Source organism: Pristiophorus japonicus, chromosome 13, assembly GCF_044704955.1.
Source record: "Pristiophorus japonicus isolate sPriJap1 chromosome 13, sPriJap1.hap1, whole genome shotgun sequence".
Taxonomy (NCBI): Eukaryota; Metazoa; Chordata; class Chondrichthyes; family Pristiophoridae; genus Pristiophorus; species Pristiophorus japonicus.
In genome coordinates this window covers 115,387,162-115,406,584 of record NC_091989.1, presented here as the reverse complement: position 1 = coordinate 115,406,584, position 19,423 = coordinate 115,387,162, and the positions used below count along the sequence as shown (strand labels likewise).

Here is a 19,423-nt window from a genome sequence, read left to right as displayed (position 1 = left end):
TAAAGTATTAAAGGGGCAGGCATCCTCCAAAATGTGGCCAAGATCAGCTGCAGTGCAGTGAGGCCCCTGATTGGCAGATTCCAGCCTTGAAGTGCGACCTCAAGGGATTAGGTGGGGCAAGGAACCAACAAAAGGAGCATCCAAAGGAAATCTGCAGCAGGTCAGTGGAAGGATGTGGCCAGGATGGTCAATGCCAATTCTCAAGCATGGGATTGAAAAGATATGGCACAAAAGCAGACAGTCAAGTATTGATAACTGCAAAAAATAAAATTGAGTTGGAAATAAGGGACGGTGGTGGGCGGGGGTGAATTTCTGTGGGGATCACCCCTTTATGCCAATTTTTCCAGGGTTTTCATGGCGCTTCCTCTGAAATTACTGTGGTCGAGCGGGAGATTCCCTATGGAAAATTCAACCCCAAGATTTCTAGAAATCTCACTAATCTAGTCGCTGGGCTCTTCAAATTTACCCCGGCCTGTTCCCCAGCACCGAGCAACTCTGGATTCCTGTCATGTCACTTTAGGTACTTCCCAAAGGAAACGATTCTATGTTGCGAACTTATCTATTGGTGGCAGTTTGCAAATAGAACCACTACTTCAGTTCCCCTCACAAACAACATAGATTCATATAAACCGACCAATGCGTACAGTGAGAAAATCGCATTAGCACCAATGTGCCCGCTATAATGTACCTCATAACTTTCTCCAGTTACTCTCCGATCTCCCCTCATGATCTTTCCGAGCTCATCCTGTCCAGGAGACCCACTTCCTGCTCTCTTGACCCTATTCCCACCAAATTGCTGACCACCCAACTTCCTTTTCTGGCTCCCATGTTAGCTGACATTGTTAATGGTTCTCTCTCCTCAGGTACCATCCCCATCTCCCTCAAATCACCCCTCTGATCAAAAAAAATAATCCTCGACACCTTTGTCCCCTACCGCCCCATTTCCAACCTCCCTTTCCTCTCCAAAATCCTTGTACGTGTTGTCACCTCCAAAATCCATGCCCGCCTTTCCCACAATTCCATTTTTGAATCTCACCAATCGGGTTTCCGTGCCTGCCACAGCACTGAAATGGCTCTCATGAAAGTCACAAATGACATCCTTTGTGACTGTGACAAAGGCAAACTATCGCTCCTCGTCCTTCTTGACTTGTCTGCAGCCTTTGACACGGTTCATCACTCTATCCTTCTCCAACTCCTCTCCACTGTCATCCAGCTGGGTGAGACTGCACTCGCCTGGTTCCATTCTTATCTATCTAATTGTAGCCAGAGAATCACCTGCAACGGCTTCTCTTCCCACCCCCACATCATTACCTCTGGTGTCCCCCAAGAGTCTATCCTTGACCTTCTCCTATTTCTCATCTACATGTTGCCCCTTAGTGACATCATCCAAAAACACTGCGTCAGTTTCCACATGTACACTGACGACACCCAGCCTTACCTCACTACCACTTCTGTCGACCCCTCCATGGTCTCTAAATTGTCAGACTGCTTGTCCGACATCCAGTTCTGGATGAGCAGAAATGTTTTCCAATTGAATATTGGGAAGACAGGAGCCATTGTTTTCGGTCTCCGCCACAAACTCCATTCCCTAGCCACCGACTCATAAGAACATAACATAAGAATTAGGAACAGAAGTAGGCCATCTCGCCCCTCGAGCCTGCTCCACCACTCAACAAGATCATGGCTGATCTGGCCGTGGACTTAGCTCCACTTACCCGCCCGCTCCCCGTAACCCTTAATTCCCTTATTGGTTAAAAATCTATCTATCTGTGACTTGAATACATTCAATGAGCTAGCCTCAACTGCTTCCTTGGGCAGAGAAGCCCACAGATTCACAACCCTCTGGGAGAAGAAATTCCTTCTCAACTCGGTTTTAAATTGGCTCCCCCGTATTTTGAGGCTGTGCCCCCTAGTTCTAGTCTCCCCGACCAGTGGAAACAACCTCTCTGCCTCTATCTTGTCTATCCCTTTCATTATTTTAAATGTTTCTATAAGATCACCCCTCATCCTTCTGAACTCCAACGAGTAAAGACCCAGTCTACTCAATCTATTATCATAAGGTAACCCCCTCATCTCCGGAATCAGCCTAGTGAATCATCTCTGTACCCCCTCCAAAGCCAGTATATCCTTCCTTAAGTAAGATGGCCAAAACTGCACGCAGTACTCCAGGTGCGGCCTTACCAATACCCTATACAGTTGCAGCAGACCTCCCTGCTTTTGTACTCCATCCCTCTCGCAATGAAGGCCAACATTCCATTCGCCTTCCTGATTACCTGCTGCACCTGCAAACTAACTTTTTGGGATTCATGCACAAGGACCCCCAGGTCCCTCTGCACCTCAGCATGTTGTAATTTCTCCCCATTCAAATAATATTTTCTTTTACTGTTTTTTTTCCCCAAGGTGGATGACCTCACACTTTCCGACATTGTATTCCATCTGCCAAACCTTAGCCCATTCGCTTAACCTATCTAAATCTCTTTGCAGCCTCTCTGTGTCCTCTACACAACCCGCTTTCCAACTAATCTTTGTGTCATCTGCAAATTTTGTTACACTACACTCTGTCCCCTCTTCCAGGTCATCTATGTATATTGTAAACAGTTGTGGTCCCAGCACCGATCCCTGTGGCACACCACTAACCACCGATTTCCAACCCGAAAAGGACCTATTTATCCCGACTCTGCTTTCTGTTCGCCAGCCAATTCTCTATCCATGCTAATACATTTCCTCTGACTCCACGTACCTCTATCTTCTGCAGTAACCTTTTGTGTGGCACCTTATCGAATGCCTTTTGGAAATCTAAATACACCACATCCATCGGTACACCTCTATCCACCATGCTCGTTATATCCTCAAAGAATTCCAGTAAATTAGTTAAACATGATTTCCCCTTCATGAATCCATGCTGCGTCTGCTTGATTGCACTATTCCTATCTAGATGTCCCGCTATTTCTTCCTTAATGATAGCTTCAAGCATTTTCCATCTCTCTCCCCAACTTCTGTCTGAGGCTGAACCACACTGTTCACAACCTTGGTGTCATATTTGACCCTGAAATGAGCTTTCGACCACATTTCTGCAGCATAACTAAGACGACCTATTTCCACCTCCATAACATCCCCTTCTCCGTCCCTGCCTCAGCTCATCCACTGCTGAAGTACTCATCCATACCTTTGTTACCTCTAGATTTGATATTCCAATACATTCCTGGCTGGCCTCCCACATTCTACCCTATGTAAACTAGAGCTGATCCAAAACTCAGCTGCCCGTGTCCTAACCCCTGTGCTCGCTGGCCTACATTGGCTCCCGGTTAAGCAACACCTTTATTTCAAAAATCTCATCCTTGTTTTCAAATCCCTCCAAGGCCTCGCCCCTCTCGATCTCTAATCTCCTGCAGCCCCACAACCCTCCCTCCCCCCAAAAAGATATCTGTACTCCTCTAATTCTGCCCTCAAGAATCCCTGATTATAATCGCTCAACCATTGGTGGCCATGCCTTCTGTTGCCTCGGCCCAAAGCTCTGGAATTCCCTGCCTAAACCTCTCCGTCTCTCTAAGTCTCTTTCCTCCTTCAAGAAGCTCCTTAAAATCTACCTCTTTGACCAAGCCTGCCCTAATTTCTCCTTATGCAGCTCGGTGTCAAATTTTTTATCTCATAATACTCCTGTGAAGCGCCTTGGGACAATTGACTACATTAAATACAAGTTGTAATTGTTGTTGTTGTTATTATAAGCATTTGGGATTGTATTTGTGAAACAGAAGGACATTTCAAGAGGAAGGCCGAGAGAGAAGTTCGGTGCTAGGAACTGTTGAGAGAAAGAAGGAAATGAACCATGAGATACTTCTGCTCTTCTCTGCACAGATCAGCTGTGGCACTGATTTCAATTGCTTTGAACCTCACAGGGCAGGGAGCTTTCTGTACCAAGACATTACGAAGAAGCTTTTGACTTACTCAAGCGATGCCAGCGGAGGATGATGCTGCAGGATCGTGCTGAGAGCTTGCACATGCTGCGCTTCTAACTTGCAGTTCACGAGACTGTAAAAGAAAGATATCTGATAAATACCTGTGCTTGCAAGTGGAAGTGTAACAACTTAATGAGCCAACAAACCTTTAACACAATTACTCTTCCTCTCCCCCACCACCACCTGATCCCCAATTTCTTACAGTGTTAGCCACGCTTCAGTGGGTAGCACTCTCGCCTCGGAGTCAGAAGGTTGTGGGTCAAGTGCCACTCCAGGGACTTGAACACATAATCTGGCACTCCACTGCTGCACTGTCGGGCGAGATGTTAAACTGAGGCCCCGCCTGCCCTCTCAAGTGGACATAAAAGATCCCATGGCACTATTCCGAAGAAGAATAGGGAGGGTTTTCCCATTGTCCTGGCCAAGATTTATCCCTCAGCCAACATCACTAAAAAAACAGATGATCTGATCATTATCACACTGCTGTTTGTGGAGTCATGCTGTGTGCGAATTGACTGCAACGTTTCCTGCATTACAACAGTGACTACACTTCAAAAGGAATTTCATTGGATATAAAGCGCTTTGGGATCTCGGGAGGTCGTGAGAGATGCTTTATAAATGCAAGTTCTTAAGTTCTTTCTTGTTTTATACAAGGTGGGCATGCTCCTGCTGCCAGGCGCTTGTTGATAATACAACTCACGGATCATGGCTGTAAATCCATTCCCTACCATTTCCTGATGTAGTCGGTCGGTACGTTATACAGTGAGGTCAAACAATCGAAACAGCAGCTAAGTAAGAGCTGGAATCAATATAACGATGCACATAAACCTATTTTGTTATTTGCAAGTTAAAGGAAGCATTGCAGAAAATACAGCTTGGTGTGGGGAGGGGGGGGGTCCTAGTGCATGTGCTGTGCAACGAATGATACGCAGCCTTTCTCCTGACACATGTTGCATCTCTGGGAAAAAAACAACTGGCTGTCAGATTGCTTCACACTAGTGAGGATACACCAAGGACAACACTGGGGGAATTTTAACTGTGAGCAGAATTCAGGAGGACAGGGGGAGGGGCAAGTGCCACCCCCTATCATCAATTTGAGGCCCAGGCTATTTAAAGGCTCAGTTGCATCCTAGTCACCCGCCCGCCCAAGGCAGGCGTAAGAAGGCAGCCAGCCACCTGTGCAGCCTGGAAGCCTCCTGCCGGCATTCAGATAAGTCACGAAGAGAGGGTGGGGGGAGAACCTGTCGCAGTAGAGACTCGAACTTTCCTTGTGGTATGGGGGAATTCCTGGCCGGGAGGGGTGGATACTTAAAGCAGTAGAGGCCCAGACTTTCCTTGTGGGGGAATTCCTGCTCCTCTGGGTTCCGCAAAGATCAGTTTGACATTACTTTTCAGGTCGAAGGCTTCTTCCCCGACAGGTTTTACTGAGCGGGTTGGCCGCTGTAAGAGCTTCGCTCAGTCAATGGATAAAATGCCATCGGGATCTCAATGAAAACATAGGACGTTAGCTGCTCGAATCTCCACTCCCATTCTCAACTTGACGTGGGAGGGCTACCGAGTTTTGCTCAGACACATTGATTGTAGGACAGCTCAGCTCAGTCAAACGCTGCTGCTTTTTGCTTTTAGCATGCAGGTAGTCTTGTGTTGCAGCTTCACTTGGGTGGTATCTCAGTCTAAGGTATGCCTGGTGCTGCTCCTGGAGTGCTCTTCTACACTCTCTATTGAATCAGGATTGGTCTCCCAGCTTCATCATGATGGAGCAGTGAGCAATGTGTTGTGTCATGAGGCCTGCTTTTAGCAGCGTAAGAGTTTTAAAAAACATAAACATAAAATGTTTTCATTCATTCATACATTAAAAACGATGTGCAATAAGGTAAGTTTAAACATGGAAATTTATTTTTCAAAAAATTACATTTTTGTTTTAAATATTTAATTAAATGCCATTTTAATTCATTTTAAATATGTAATTTTTTTTGTAATTTATTTGATGTGTAGAGGTATTTTTTATGTGATCCCCATTCCTACTTATGGGAGTGTCTTGACATGAAATCCTCATTAAGTATGAATGGGAATGCCCCTACTTTGATTGGTTGGGCCGGCCCAGGTGATCCCAGGAGCGCCTGCGAATCGGCTGCGCCCCGGGATACGTGGGCCTTTTAACAGATCTTCGTGTAGAGGCCCAGGACCACAAGTCGCTGAACCTCCCGGACCACCAGGTAAGTTTGTATTTTTTTTGCAGGTCGGAGGCATCGGAAGCAAATTCAGCCCGAATTAGATGCCCACTCCGAGGACATTTTATGATGTACTTCCCCCAAGTGATGTTCAACAGGAAGGAGTACAGTTCTGTCAGCTGCATGGCAGCAATAGGTAGGAGTTTTCCTTGGCCTTGTTTGGCCTGAAGCCACAAGACTTTAGGGGTGAAATTGGATTGCGACCCATTTGGGGGTGGTAATCATGTTGGGGCGTGACTTCCTGCACCCGGCGCAGAAGACCCACCTTGGCCGTGAAAATCGGGTTACTGCCCCTCACAGGAAATGGAGCGCAATGTCACGTGCTCCACTTCCTGTTGGGGCGGTGTCCGTGGCGCTACATGTGCGGGTTCAGCAGCAGTGCGCGGATTCGTAGCGTTGACGTGTTTCAACGCCCCTCCATTTCTGTTATGGATGGCCGCTGCGAACACTTCAGGCCCTTTGATGGCTTCCAGTGGGCCACCAGGGCTGTGTGCTCCAGGGCCACAGCCCAGCGCGTGGCGCGGCACACATCCCCTTTAACTTCCGTCCCGGGAGCGGAGGTCAGCCCGGCTCATGGCCCACGACAGCCTCACGGGGCACCCGATTAGGTCCTCGGCAGCGGGGCCCCGCTCGAACATTTCCTCGGTGGCGGGGCCCCAAATGCACATCTGCTCGGCAGGGCCCACGCGAACATCTCGGCAGGGCCCGTGCGACATCATCTCTTCGGCGGGGCCCACACGAACTTCTCCACGGTGGCAGGGCCCCACCCGGCGACCCATTCAGCTCATCGATGAGCAGCCACCCCACCCCCTCTTCCTTTCTGACATTCAGAAATCCAGAAATACCTGAACCTGGGCTGGGTGTTTCCGGATTCGTGACGTCAGAAAGACGTTCCAAAATCTGGCAAATCGCAAAATCCGGAACGGCATCGGTCCCGAGGGTTCCGGATTCGGGACGCTGAACCTGTACCAGACCCAGCCAACTCTATATCTCTAAGCTCCAATGAAAATTGGAGTTGGAATTTTAACGGGGAAGATTACTTGGGGACGGTGGCGGGGTGGGGGGGGCAGGGGAGGGGTGAGAGCTGTACTCCCGCAGGCCCTGCCGATTTCGAAGCCTCTATTTCCCATGCAGCCAGCCAGATGGAGAGGCTGGCTGTGGGCGTGTAGACCTACAGCACTAGGCCACAAAGAGTAGGGAAAGAGGGATCAGGACTGGCCAGGGCCGACCGGAGGAGGACCTGCTGGGTGGTGGGGGGGGTGGCTGGTGGAGAGAGGATCAGGGCTGGAGCAGTGGGTGGGGGAAGGATGACTGGATTAGGGCTGGACTCCTGTGCATTGGGTGGCGGGGGGGGGTGGGGGGGGGGAAAGAGAAGATCTGGGTTGGAGGATCAGGGTGGGGGTGGGGGGGGGGTGAGAGAATGAGAAGATCGGGGCCGGAGGATTGTGGTGGGTGGGGTTGGGGGGAGAACTGGGCCAGAGCATCGGGTGGTGGAGGGAGAGGGGAACAGTGGTGGGGGTGCGGGGTGAGGGGTAGTCTGGGAGTCCAATCTGAGGCCTTATGGGGGTCTCCGATCGCAGTGGGTGGGCTAGGCAAGGACCCTGGATTCAGGAGGTAGGTGTAAAGGCACTTACCTCCTGGATGCAGCAGTCTTTGCCTTGCTGTAACTGGCAAATTTTACTAAGTGTGCAAAACCCAACCAGCTACAGTTAAACACAAAATGGAGTTTAAAGAAGAGGTTTCCAGCCTCATTATAATATTTAAATAGATGGCTTGCCTCCTGCAGTGAGTTGGCAGCCTGGCCCCGTTCCAACTCCATTAAAACCGAATGTGGGCAGGTTGGAGGCATGTTCAGGCCGGGATTCACATTTTTAACACTTTAACTTCCCCAAACATTCTCAACTCACTCGCTTTTTAAAAAAAGTTAAAATTCCCCCTATGATCCCTGGTTTGCTAGTTCAATACTGTACGGTGTGCACTGCAATATCTCACGGTAGGTGATGGGAATCTTTTCCTGGCACGTCACCACAACAACTGACCCAACAGCTCTTGAAAACTACAGCCTCTATTTGCATTGTTGCGAGCAACATTACTCTAATCTTTGCTGGGCATTTGCATAATGTATTAACAAGAGAAACCAGGCAATGGCCATTCTGGCAGTAGCCCATGTATATTTTGGAACTTCCTGGGCAAAGGTTCTGCACAAATAATCCCCCAGCCCAAAGATAATGAAGTTAAATTCCAGTGGAATGTCTACTAGTGCACCCATGTCTGGCAGCAAGTGGTTTGTGCGGAAGTCAGCAAAAAGTGCTTCAGCATCTGCCACACCAGACTGTTGCAACTTGAAACAATTATAGAAAACACCAAACACTTGTAAAATCGTGGCAACAGCCAGGAGAAATCAACCAGCAGCTAGCCTGTAAGTAGTTGATCCTTTCAAACAGCATAGTGGGGAGGGTCCTTCCTGCTGCGGAACGCATGCTCAGCTGCGGGAGCTTAAGAGAGGGTGTTAGCTGGAGCGTGGAGCTCCAAAATGGCAGCGCTGGCGTCAAATCAGCGAGCACGCCATCAACAGCTTCACCTACGTAATTCACCCCACACGTGTGCGCGCGCATATCGGATGCCATTTTGGTAACCAAATGGCCCCTGTAGTGCCCAAACAACGGTTGCTACCGATTCATACTAATCTTGCCAGCAATCAACTTCGCGCCGTTGGAATTTGGAGTTCGGATTTTCCACTCTGTCTCGCATTTGTTTACTTTCCTGCTCAAAATTAAAAATATGAAGGCGGTGATAGTCAGTATCTGCCTGGTACCGTGGTACCTGTGCCGAGTGTATTGCAAGTTGGGTTATATTGCTACCCTAGAACAAGAGAACAATGGCTGTTCCTACACAGGATTGCAGATGTACGCAGTTATTTGAAAGTTACAGTTTGGAGCTTTGATTGGGACCACCGTCCCCCTTTCCACCAGCGGCTGGAGAACGCTCACATGCTCCTCCAAATAGCGGCACATTCGTTAAGAGAAACAAAACTGCTCATTGCTGGAAAGTCCCCTCATCGAGAGTAAAGAGAAAACATTTATTTGCATTTTCAGTTAGAAACTTCTTGCTCATGTGGAACCGGGCCAACATGCACTGGCAAGTGGGCAGAAGGCACAGAGTTGCAACACTGCTTACACAATGAAGCACAGTTGGCAGCTAGCTGGCTCAGAATGAGAGGCCAACCAGCCACAATAAGATATTCGCCAGTTTGGTTTAACAGCAGTCACTACCAATTAATGACTAAATCTATAACCACTTAAGCACTTCCTGGCAGACTTTCACTTCCTTGTATGTAACGAGAGCTATCTTCCAATCTACTGGTGGATCCACACTGAGGAACACTTCAAAAAGCAGTTCAGCAATGCTACCTCAGGAGCCTAGTACCGTGGTACCTGTGCCGAGTGTATTGCAAGTTGGGTTATATTGCTACACTAGAACAAGAGAACAATGGCTGTTCCTGCACAGGATTGCAGATGTGCATAGTTATTTGAAAGTTACAGTTTGCAGCTTTGATTGGGACCACCGTCCCCCTTTCCCTCAGCGGCTGGAGAAAGCACATAGAGGCCAGGAACCAGGAACTACGTCATGGACCGGCATGAACGGGCATGAGCTAGGGTTGCCAAACCTGCAGGATTGCTCTGGGGTGTCCAGGAATTGAAGATTGTTCTCCTGGAAGCTGCTGCAGCAAACGTGGAGAAACATCATAGGGGCATTAAAAGAGAATGGGGTTTGGTTTCATTTTCTTTGAAAGTTTCTGCCAGAGGTGGAGTCAAGGGAGAAACTCATCCCCTTAGGTTGGTCTAGAAATCTCCAGCAGCAAGTCTTTGTTTAGCTTAAAATAGTGGTATTTGAGAGAGTATTACCCAGTAAATATAGCATAAATAAACTGTATCAGCTGTGGCTCAGTGAGTAGCACTTTCACCTCTGAGTCAGAAGATTGTGGATTCAAGTCCCACTCCAGGAATTTGAGCACATAAATCTCAGCCGACACTCCAGTGCAGTGCTGAGGGAGTGCTGCGCTGTCGGAGGTGCTGTCTTTTGGATGAGACATTAAACCAAGGCCCCGTCTGCTCTCTCAGGTGGACATAACAAATCCCATGGCACTATTTCGAAGAAGAGCCAGGGAGTTATCTCCAGAGTCCTGGCCGATATTTATCCCTCAATCAACATAACAAAAACAGATTATCTGGTCATTATCACATTGCTGTTTGTGGGAGCTTGCTGTGTGCAAATTGGCTGCCACATTATAACAGTGACTACACTCCAAAAGTACATAATTGGCTATTGAGACATTCGGAGGTCGTGAAAGGTGCTATATAAATGCAAGTCTTTCTTTCTTTTTAAAATTATTAGAGATGGGGACTGGAATTATCAGAGATGGGCTGTTTGACTGGAATTATTAGACACAGGCTGTTTGACTGGAATTATTAGAGATGTGGACTGGAATTATAAGAGATGGGCTGTTTGACTGGAATTATTAGACACAGGCTGTTTGACTGGAATTATTAGAGATGGGGACTGGAATTATTAGAGATGGGCTGTTTGACTGGAATTATTAGAGATGGGCTATTTGACTGGCACCTCCACAAATACATGCAACCAGAGTTGGGAACACTAGCCTGAGCTATTCTGCCTCTGGTGGTCACAAAAGATGCCTTTGCTGGCAAGGTTAGTATTGCTGCCAGAGGTGGAGTCACGGGAGAAATACATCCCCTTGGGTTGGCCTAGAAGTCTCCAGCAGCTACTCCTTGTTTACCTTAAAATAGTGATATTGGAGAAACATTGCCAAGTAAATATAGCATAAATAAACTGTACCCCATAAAAAAGTGTGCTCATAACAGGCACATGATTCCATTTTGGGCGCACGTCATTTGTGCAGGTGCGATACATAACCGAGGCGGTAGACACAATTAAAGACAGTCTTCCTCCAAAATGCTGATGGAATTACTCTCAAATCTCTGCATTCATGGGAAGCAGCTTCTCCAGTTTACAGTAAACGGGATGTGGAGGTCACCAAAAGCAAACACTGTACAACAACATCCAACTCCCTCTGCTGCTGTGTGGTTCCATGTCCAGCTATGAACAGAGCACACCAGGTCAATGGGAGTAGATTTTCAGCTTGCCACCCAAGTGGCACTGGCGCTGTCGATCGGCCGTCCGCGATAGAAACCGCTGGTTTTCATTTCCATTGAAATGAATAGAATTAAATTTGGACGATTTCTATAAAGGGTGGCCAATCTACAACACCCAGGGTCAGCAAGCTGAAAATCTACCCCAGTGGCTTAGATTTCCCCCCACCCCACTGTATTTTGGCAATCCTGGGGCGAATGGCACTAGAAAATTCCCCCTCCCATTTCCTGCTTCCAGGGCCCGGTAGCAAATGGTTCACCTACCCATATATGGGTGAGCATTTTACATTTAGATGCAAATGAGGGAAGTACAGCTCCAATGTATTTCCAGCGATTTATGCTCTTTGAACGCTGGGAGTAGGCCAGGAGACATCTGTAAATAAAATATTTTGTGAAGAAAATGATACTATCTTCAAACTATTGCAGTTTCTCCAGCTAACTTGAGCCAGTCCCAAAAACTATAAGTAAAAAATACACCTAAGGTTAGGTGTCAGCGTGGCTCATTGGCTCGTGCCTCTGAATCAAAAGGTTGTGGGTTCAAGTCTCACTCCAGAAACTTAAGAAACATAATCTCGGCTGACACTCCAGTGCAGTACCGAGGAAGTGTTGCACTGTTGGAGGTGTGGTCTTTCGGATGATGCATTAAACTGAGGTCTGGTCTGCCCTCTCAGGTGGACATAAAAGATCCCATGATACTATTCGATGAAGAGCAGGAGAGTCCTGGTCAACATTCCTCTCTCAACCCAAAACAGATTTGGTCATTTATCTCACTGCTGTTTATTGGACCATGCTGTGTGCAAATTGGCTGCCACGTTTCAATACCTTACAACAGTGAAGACACTTCAAAAAAGTACTTAATATGGCTGTAAAGTGCATTGGGATGTCCTGAGGTTGTGAATGGCACTATATAAATATAAGTTATTTTTTCAAACACAAAACACCAATGTGTACAAATATATTTACTGAAAAAGTGAAATTTAAATAAATACTGGATGGAAAAGAAACATTCACTGATTAAAGGAAAGCTTACTGTGTATACACGCATTCATTATTCCATTATCCAAATTCCTTTGTACAATCCACAACACAAGCTCAGCTGAAGGACAAAGCAGCAGATTGAAAATAAGATAGTCTGCAGGCCAAGAAGGGAGAGATCATTAAGACTCTGTCCAAGGAAGAAGAGTCAAAAAAATAAACTGATCCCCTTGTACAGACTTGCAAACTAATAAAAAATTGGTAAATGTAAAAAAAAATGTTTTTTAAATGTAAAAAAAATCTTTAAAAAAAAACTTTAAAAGTGATATGGGGGTAAATATTCTTTGTAAAGGTTCAAAATGGATTTTAAGTAGATATCAGCCGTTGTCAAGACAGCATGGAGATAGAGACAAGGGAAGGAATGATCAATAAAAATGAGTGGAAGTAAAACCCAATGTGGAGGTTTACAGAGATAGGTGGACATCCCAAAGTGCTTTACAGCTAATGAGCATTTTCTTGAAGTATAGTCACTGTTGTAATGTAGGAAAGGCAGCAGCCAACGATGGAGTGAGTGATGGAGTGTGACAACACTTGATTCCGTTTCATGGTTGTTGAAGCTGACTTGCAGCTGTGAGGAGTGTTACATGCCCCAGAGTGTAGCAGTGCCCCATGCCTGTCAGTAGATGGGTGCTGGGCTCAATGACCTATCACACATATCACAATGCTGTCTAGGGGAACTCCAACGCCCAGTAAACATTTCTGGGCCCCATCAAGCTGAGGTCTCCTTTACACAGAACATTGTGCCCCTTGCAAACAAAGTCTCTGGGTTAGAAATTTGTTATAGCCAAGAAATGTGCAGTGTTTAGACTAAAAATGATGAAGTACCGCCACCTAAAAATCATCCAGGATGCACGCAAAATTCGTCCTCGCCCCTCATTAAAATGATTGCAGTCATGATTCTTGTCAAGCTCAATGGCATTACACAGAAAAGCTCGACCGATATCGGAGGCAGTCTAAACACAAGTAATGAGTGCCACAGGCTTTTTTCACTACATAAAGGGGAGGTCCATTGATGCTGCAACATCTTATTCTCAGCGTTGTTGGCTGTGCAGCTGCATCAACAACCCTAAATAGAAGGACAAGGAGAAGTAGCATTTAATTACAAATGCTGATGGCAGATCGTCGGCCCAGGGAGAGAGCTCGGAGGTTTTCCGATGAAGCTTTAGCGATATTTGTTTTAGCAATGGAGTGAAGGCGGGCAGTCCTGTACCCGGCAACTGGCAGGAGCCCTCGCCACAAGTCTGCCGGACTATGTGGCGAGAGGTGGCACACCACGTCATGGGCAGCACTGTAATCCCCAGGACCCACACCCAGTGCAGGAAGAAGTTTAACAACTTCACATGAGTGGTCAAAGTGAGTGAAGTCTTCAACAAATGCTACATACCACCATCTGTACCACAAGCTTCACACACTGCTCAATGTACCACAACAACCAACAATCTCTACCTAGCAACACTCACACCTACATCTCACACCTTGCACACATTGGTAGCCATTCAACTATGGTAGGCACAAGAGTCATTAGTTTTTAGAATCCATGTGATATGTTTCTAGATACATTTATTAATTGTGTTTGGAATATTTTGTGGTCTCTCTCATTTCAGCTTTGCGCCCAGGAGGATTCTGTGATATGGGGTGGGATAAGGATTGTACGATGGGGATGAGGTGAGCTATGGGGATCTGGGGTTTCATTCTTGCGAATCGGAGTCTGATGAGCCAGTCACGGACAGCCCGTCCGGAAGGCCGATTGTCTCGCTGTCTCTGCCCTCCCTCCTGTTCCTCTTCCTCCTGTGCCTCATCATCCTCCTGAGGTGGTCCCGCAATTCTAGCTGGCAAGGCCTGCGCCCTCTTGATTGCTAAGTTGCGGAGCATGCAGCAGACCACCACAAAATGGGGCACTGGCTCCGGAGAGCACTGGAGGGCTCCTCCCGAGCAGTCAAGGCAGAGGAACCGTTGCTTCAGTAGCCTCATGGTCTGCTCGATGATGTTCCTGGTGGCAGCATGACTTTCATTATGAGTGCTGGGCACGGGTGTTGGGGTTGCACAGGGGAGTCATGAGCCAGGTTCATGAGCGGATAGCCCTTGTCTCCGAGCAGCCACCTTCGAGCTTGATGTGTCGGCTGGAAGAGCGCTGGCACACCGGTTTGGTACAGGATGAAGGCACCGTGGCTGCTGCCAGGATAGTGGGCATTGACATTGAGAATTCGCTGTGTGTGGTCGCACACCGACTGCACAATAAGTGAGTGGTAGCCTTTGCGGTTACGGAAGATCTCAGGATTGTTATGCGGTGCCTACAAAGCCACATGGGTGCAGTTGATGGCGCCCTGCACCATCAGGAAGCCCGCTATCCTGGCAAAGCCACATGTACGCTCGTCTGCTTCTCTCTGGTGATCAGGAAGCCAATGCAGGGCCTTGGTGAGGCCACACCTGGAGTATTGTGTACAGTTTTGGTCTCCTAACTTGAGAAAGGACATTCTTGCTATTGAGGGAGTGCAGCGAAGGTTCACCAGACTGATTCCCGGGATGGCGGGACTGACCTATCAAGAAAGATTGGATCAACTGGGCTTGTATTCACTGGAGTTCAGAAGAATGAGAGGGGACCTCATAGAAACGTTTAAAATTCTGACGGGTTTAGACAGGTTAGATGCAGAAAGAATGTTCCCAATGTTGGGGAAGTCCAGAACCAGGGGTCACAGTCTGAGGATAAGGGGTAAGCCATTTAGGACCGAGATGAGGAGAAACTTCTTCACCCAGAGAGTGGTGAACCTGTGGAATTCTCTGCCACAGAAAGTAGTTGAGGCCAATTCACTAAATATATTCAAAAGGGAGTTAGATGAAGTCCTTACTACTCGGGGGATCAAGGGTTATGGCGAGAAAGCAGGAAGGGGGTACTGAAGTTTCATGTTCAGCCATGAACTCATTGAATGGCGGTGCAGGCTAGAAGGGCTGAATGGCCTGCTCCTGCACCTATTTTCTATGTTTCTATGTTTCTATGTTTCTGCTGTAGAGAGCCGCCATGCAATGATGGACGGTGCACTATGAGATGTTAGCTATGTCTCCTGCTGCAGATTGGAAGGATCCACTGGCAAAGAAACTGAAGGCCCCCGTGACCTTGACTACCACTGGGAGAGCTGTGGTCACTCTGGTCTGAGGCTGGAGGTCTGGTTGCAAGACATAAGAACATAAGAAATAGGAGCAGGCATCGGCCATACGGCCTCTCGAGCCTGCTCCGCCATTCAATAAGATCATGGCTGATCTGAGCACGGACTCAGCTCCACTTCCCTGCCCGCTCCCCATTACCCCTTATCCCCTTATCGATTAAGAAACTGTCTATCTCGTTATTAAATTTATTCAATGATCCAGCTTCCACAGCTCTTTGAGGCAGTGAATTCCACAGATTTACAACCCTCAGAGAAGAAATTTCTCCTCACCTCAGTTTTAAATGGACGGACGTTATTCTAAGATTATGCCCCCTAGTTCCAGTCTCTCCTATCAGTGGAAATATCCTCTCTGCATCCACCTTGTCGAGCCCTCTCATAATCTTTTACATTTCGATAAGATCACCTCTCATTGTTCTGAATTCCAATGAGTAGAGGATCAAACTACTCAACCTTTCCTCATAAGTCAATCACCTCATCTCCAGAATCAACCTAGTGAACCTTCTCTGAACTGCCTCCAAAGCAAGTATATCCTTTCGGTGGCAGAGTTCTGTAACCACTTCCTTGGTGAAGCAAAGCCTCCTAATACACTGCTCCTCACTTAATTGAAGGTAGGAGAAGTGCTGTCGGAAGTCCCTCAGAGGATAAACCCTCCTGTTGAGTGCCCTGATGGCTCTGCACAAATGTTCCCATCTTTCTCACTGCTTGTGCTCCCTCCGCCGTAGATCCTGGAGGGCAAGGTCGACTGCCAGTACAACCCCATGATTTTAGCAAGTGTTGTAGTTTGAAGCTTTTCAAAAATAATGAGGAAGTTTTGTAACACTCCTGATACCAAATAATCTTGAAATGTCTAAAGGAAGCTCTTGCAGTAGCAGGAAGTAGAACAAAGCTGCTCAAATTGCAAAACCCTGTCAGGTCCAAGTGATTGGTGAGGATCCCTTTAAATAGTGTTGCAGGAGCCGGCTTCCTGCTGCTGCACACCTCCTCAACCGGTCATTGCTTTCTCCAGCCGGTAAGTTCAATGACCAAAACGAAGTTGGGAGATCGGGCGTCAAGTGAGCGTTGCACACTCACTGATGTCATAATCTCTGTGATTGTGATGTCCCTGCCGACTGAGTTAACCGGCAGCGCTCCCGGCATGACGGATACGGTGTGTGGCACTGGAACCGCCATCAGCTGACGGTAGAGCTCTGGACGGCATTTTAGCACCATCTCATGGCGCTAACATGTGGCGCTAAACACACAGATTTCTCCCCCTCTGTCCCTTCAAGTAGCTGTACACAGTCAACTGACTGACTGGGCATATGTCACTTGGCTTGCTGCTGCATTCAGTGAGCCCTGATGAAATTGACTTCCTCATCTAAATTATGAAGTGCTACAGGAACCCAAACAAAGGAATTCCCATCCTCAGCACTTTGATAACTGCAAGTAGCAATCAGTATTAGTGTAGGAAATAATGTATTGTAAAAAATAGAATCCTTAATATGCAGGAATGACACATTCCACAGCAACAGAAACTTCTGCAGGGAATAAAATGCATTAAAAAAAAATCAATGCTTGGCCAATAAAGAAACACTTTAGTATCAACTTTGCAAAAAACCTTCCTTTAAGAAACCAACTTCAGCAGGCCCACCAGTGGATATGCCTGTTTTATGGGTGGGGTGAGAGCTTGGGGCACAGCTCACCAGAAAAGGTGTGAAATTTGGTGTGGGACCTAATCTGAATAATTATTCAGACGAGGCTTGCGTTGGTGAGCGAAGCCTCCATTTGCCAGTCAGTTGTCTTTGGCATGAAATGTGATGACCTGTGATTTGGGTGCCTGATTTTCCAGCTCGCGCTTACTGCCAGCAATGTTCCGCGCCGCTGGCGAGGTGCCATATCGTTAACGACGCCTCGGAAATCCAAGGCCTCAACGTCCAAAATAAACTTGAGTGAAGTGTGCGGTAAGGACAAGCAGAGAACTGAGTGAACACAAAAGGGGTTTGTGTGGAAAATATTCTTTTTAGATTGATACACCCAGCTTTAAATGGAGCTAAAAATACCACAGACTTTGTGATAATTCGATGCAGAGATAGTGTCAGCTCTGGCTGAAAACACACTTGCAACAGCGCCAGTGCTTTCCATCGGGTCAGTTGATCAACAGTCATATAATGGCAGTTTGAAAAGGAAGTAGTCAATAAGAGTACTAAAGGAGTATGTGTTAGAGAGCAGCATGGAGGGTTGGAACATAGCTGAGCAGATTTAATCGAACATTCAAGCATTTGACGTTGGCAACATGAACAGACCGAGACTGACACTGGCACACTCAACCTGAAACTGAAACTGAAATTTTATATTCAAAATTGCTTAAATATCATTTAGCAGCCTGCAATATCTTGCATGTACAGGATGCCTTTTGTGAGTCTATGTAAATGCCTTCTGTCACATTTCAGTCACTGCAAAGGGTGCACTGCATACTCCAAGTTCAATAGTAGCTGGCTGGGGAATGGTGGTTAGGCCTGATCAGTCTGAAGGAAAAGGACAGTAAGGTAGATCATCCGAGTCCTCACCATGCCACAAACGCACATCGACACAATTTTCTGATGTGTGTCTGCAGCACACAATCCACTCTGAGAGGCACATTACTGTCAGAGCCCATTATTACCATCCGGCCAATTTCAGCCAACAGCTGCTTTGTTCTGGCTGGCACCTGGTTCTAGGCTGCGGGCCTGTCTGAACACATTTTGCAAGCCCTGACCTGGGGCAGTGGAAGTGGCTAAAGCATTTTAAAAGGGCAGAGTACAGGACACTCTGCACCTAATCTGACCTGGAAGTGCTTGATGCTAACAGTGAGTGCCTGAAATGGAACCTTATTGACTGCCAGCACTAACCTCCCAGACAAAATAAAAAATATAGAGTGCCCGGAAACTTTGTAGTGCAACTGCTTTAGAACAACCTTTTAACGTTATACTTGTGTCATACTGGTATGCCCCATATTCTCTCCTTACCTCCACCATAACACTGCAATCACCTTAATATGGTACCTCTCTCCCACCCACCCCCCACAGCAGTTTACTGCAGTCAGTCAAGAATTCTCTCCCCGCACCATAGTACAATCAGTCGAGAATGGTTGAACTGGCGCTGGGCAAGCTTCCTCACAGCCTGTCTATACTGAGAAGGGTGAGGTGCCAGGAAACAACCCGTTACCTGAGTACTGCCTCGTGACTGCCTTCACATTCCATCGGAGGTGTTGAGGACCTGGAGGACCTGTGTGGTGAAAGTAAAATGAATGCAGGAACTCTGGAACACTGCAGCCATCAGAACAATTTGTTGGTACTTTAAACTTTCAAACTTAAACTGAAATACCTGTTAACTGGGATGGTCATTGAGCCTGTGTAAAATCTAATTGTCGCCACATTCCCACCATCACTGCAACAAATTCAATGTATACATTAGTTTGGATTCTTTGTCACTTTTACATCAATATCTCCATAATAGTGTCTCTTAATGTGATGTGACAAAGTACTAACAACAAATAACAGTTGATAGCAACTAAGATGATATTGCACACACAAATAGTAGCAATATGAATTCATAGATCTTGTAGCAGCAGTTTGAATCTAAAGGGATTAGTTCCTTGATCCATTTGAAATTGCCACCTTGTTTCCCTGGGGGAATTTCTCACTACGACACAGTCTCCTCAAGCCAGGGTATATAAGCCTGCAGTTCTAGCTCAGCATTGCCACTGTCCGTTCCTGTGGAGCCAGGCTATTAGACGTGTACTAAACCTTTCCCAGCACCCGTCAAAGGTCCATTACAGTCAGAAGATGGCAGCCGACTTTGTTAAGATTCGTCTCTATGGGGAACGACTTGGATACGCTTGTACCCACAAG

At 47.0% G+C, this 19,423-nt stretch overlaps 1 protein-coding gene across 6 annotated transcripts in view; it reads right to left on the bottom strand.

Annotated features, from left to right (window-relative positions):
* nlrc5 (NLR family, CARD domain containing 5) overlaps positions 1–19,423 on the bottom strand; it is a 198,200-nt gene that overhangs the window by 116,428 nt on the left and 62,349 nt on the right. For all 6 annotated transcript variants that reach the window (XM_070896896.1, XM_070896890.1, XM_070896892.1 and 3 more), the window contains 3 exons: positions 18,897–18,959; positions 18,738–18,797; positions 3,946–4,029 (listed from right to left, as the gene is read on the bottom strand). In XM_070896896.1, coding sequence (XP_070752997.1) covers positions 3,946–4,029; positions 18,738–18,797; positions 18,897–18,959 — 207 coding nt within the window. The remainder of the gene's footprint in view (positions 1–3,945; positions 4,030–18,737; positions 18,798–18,896; positions 18,960–19,423) is intronic.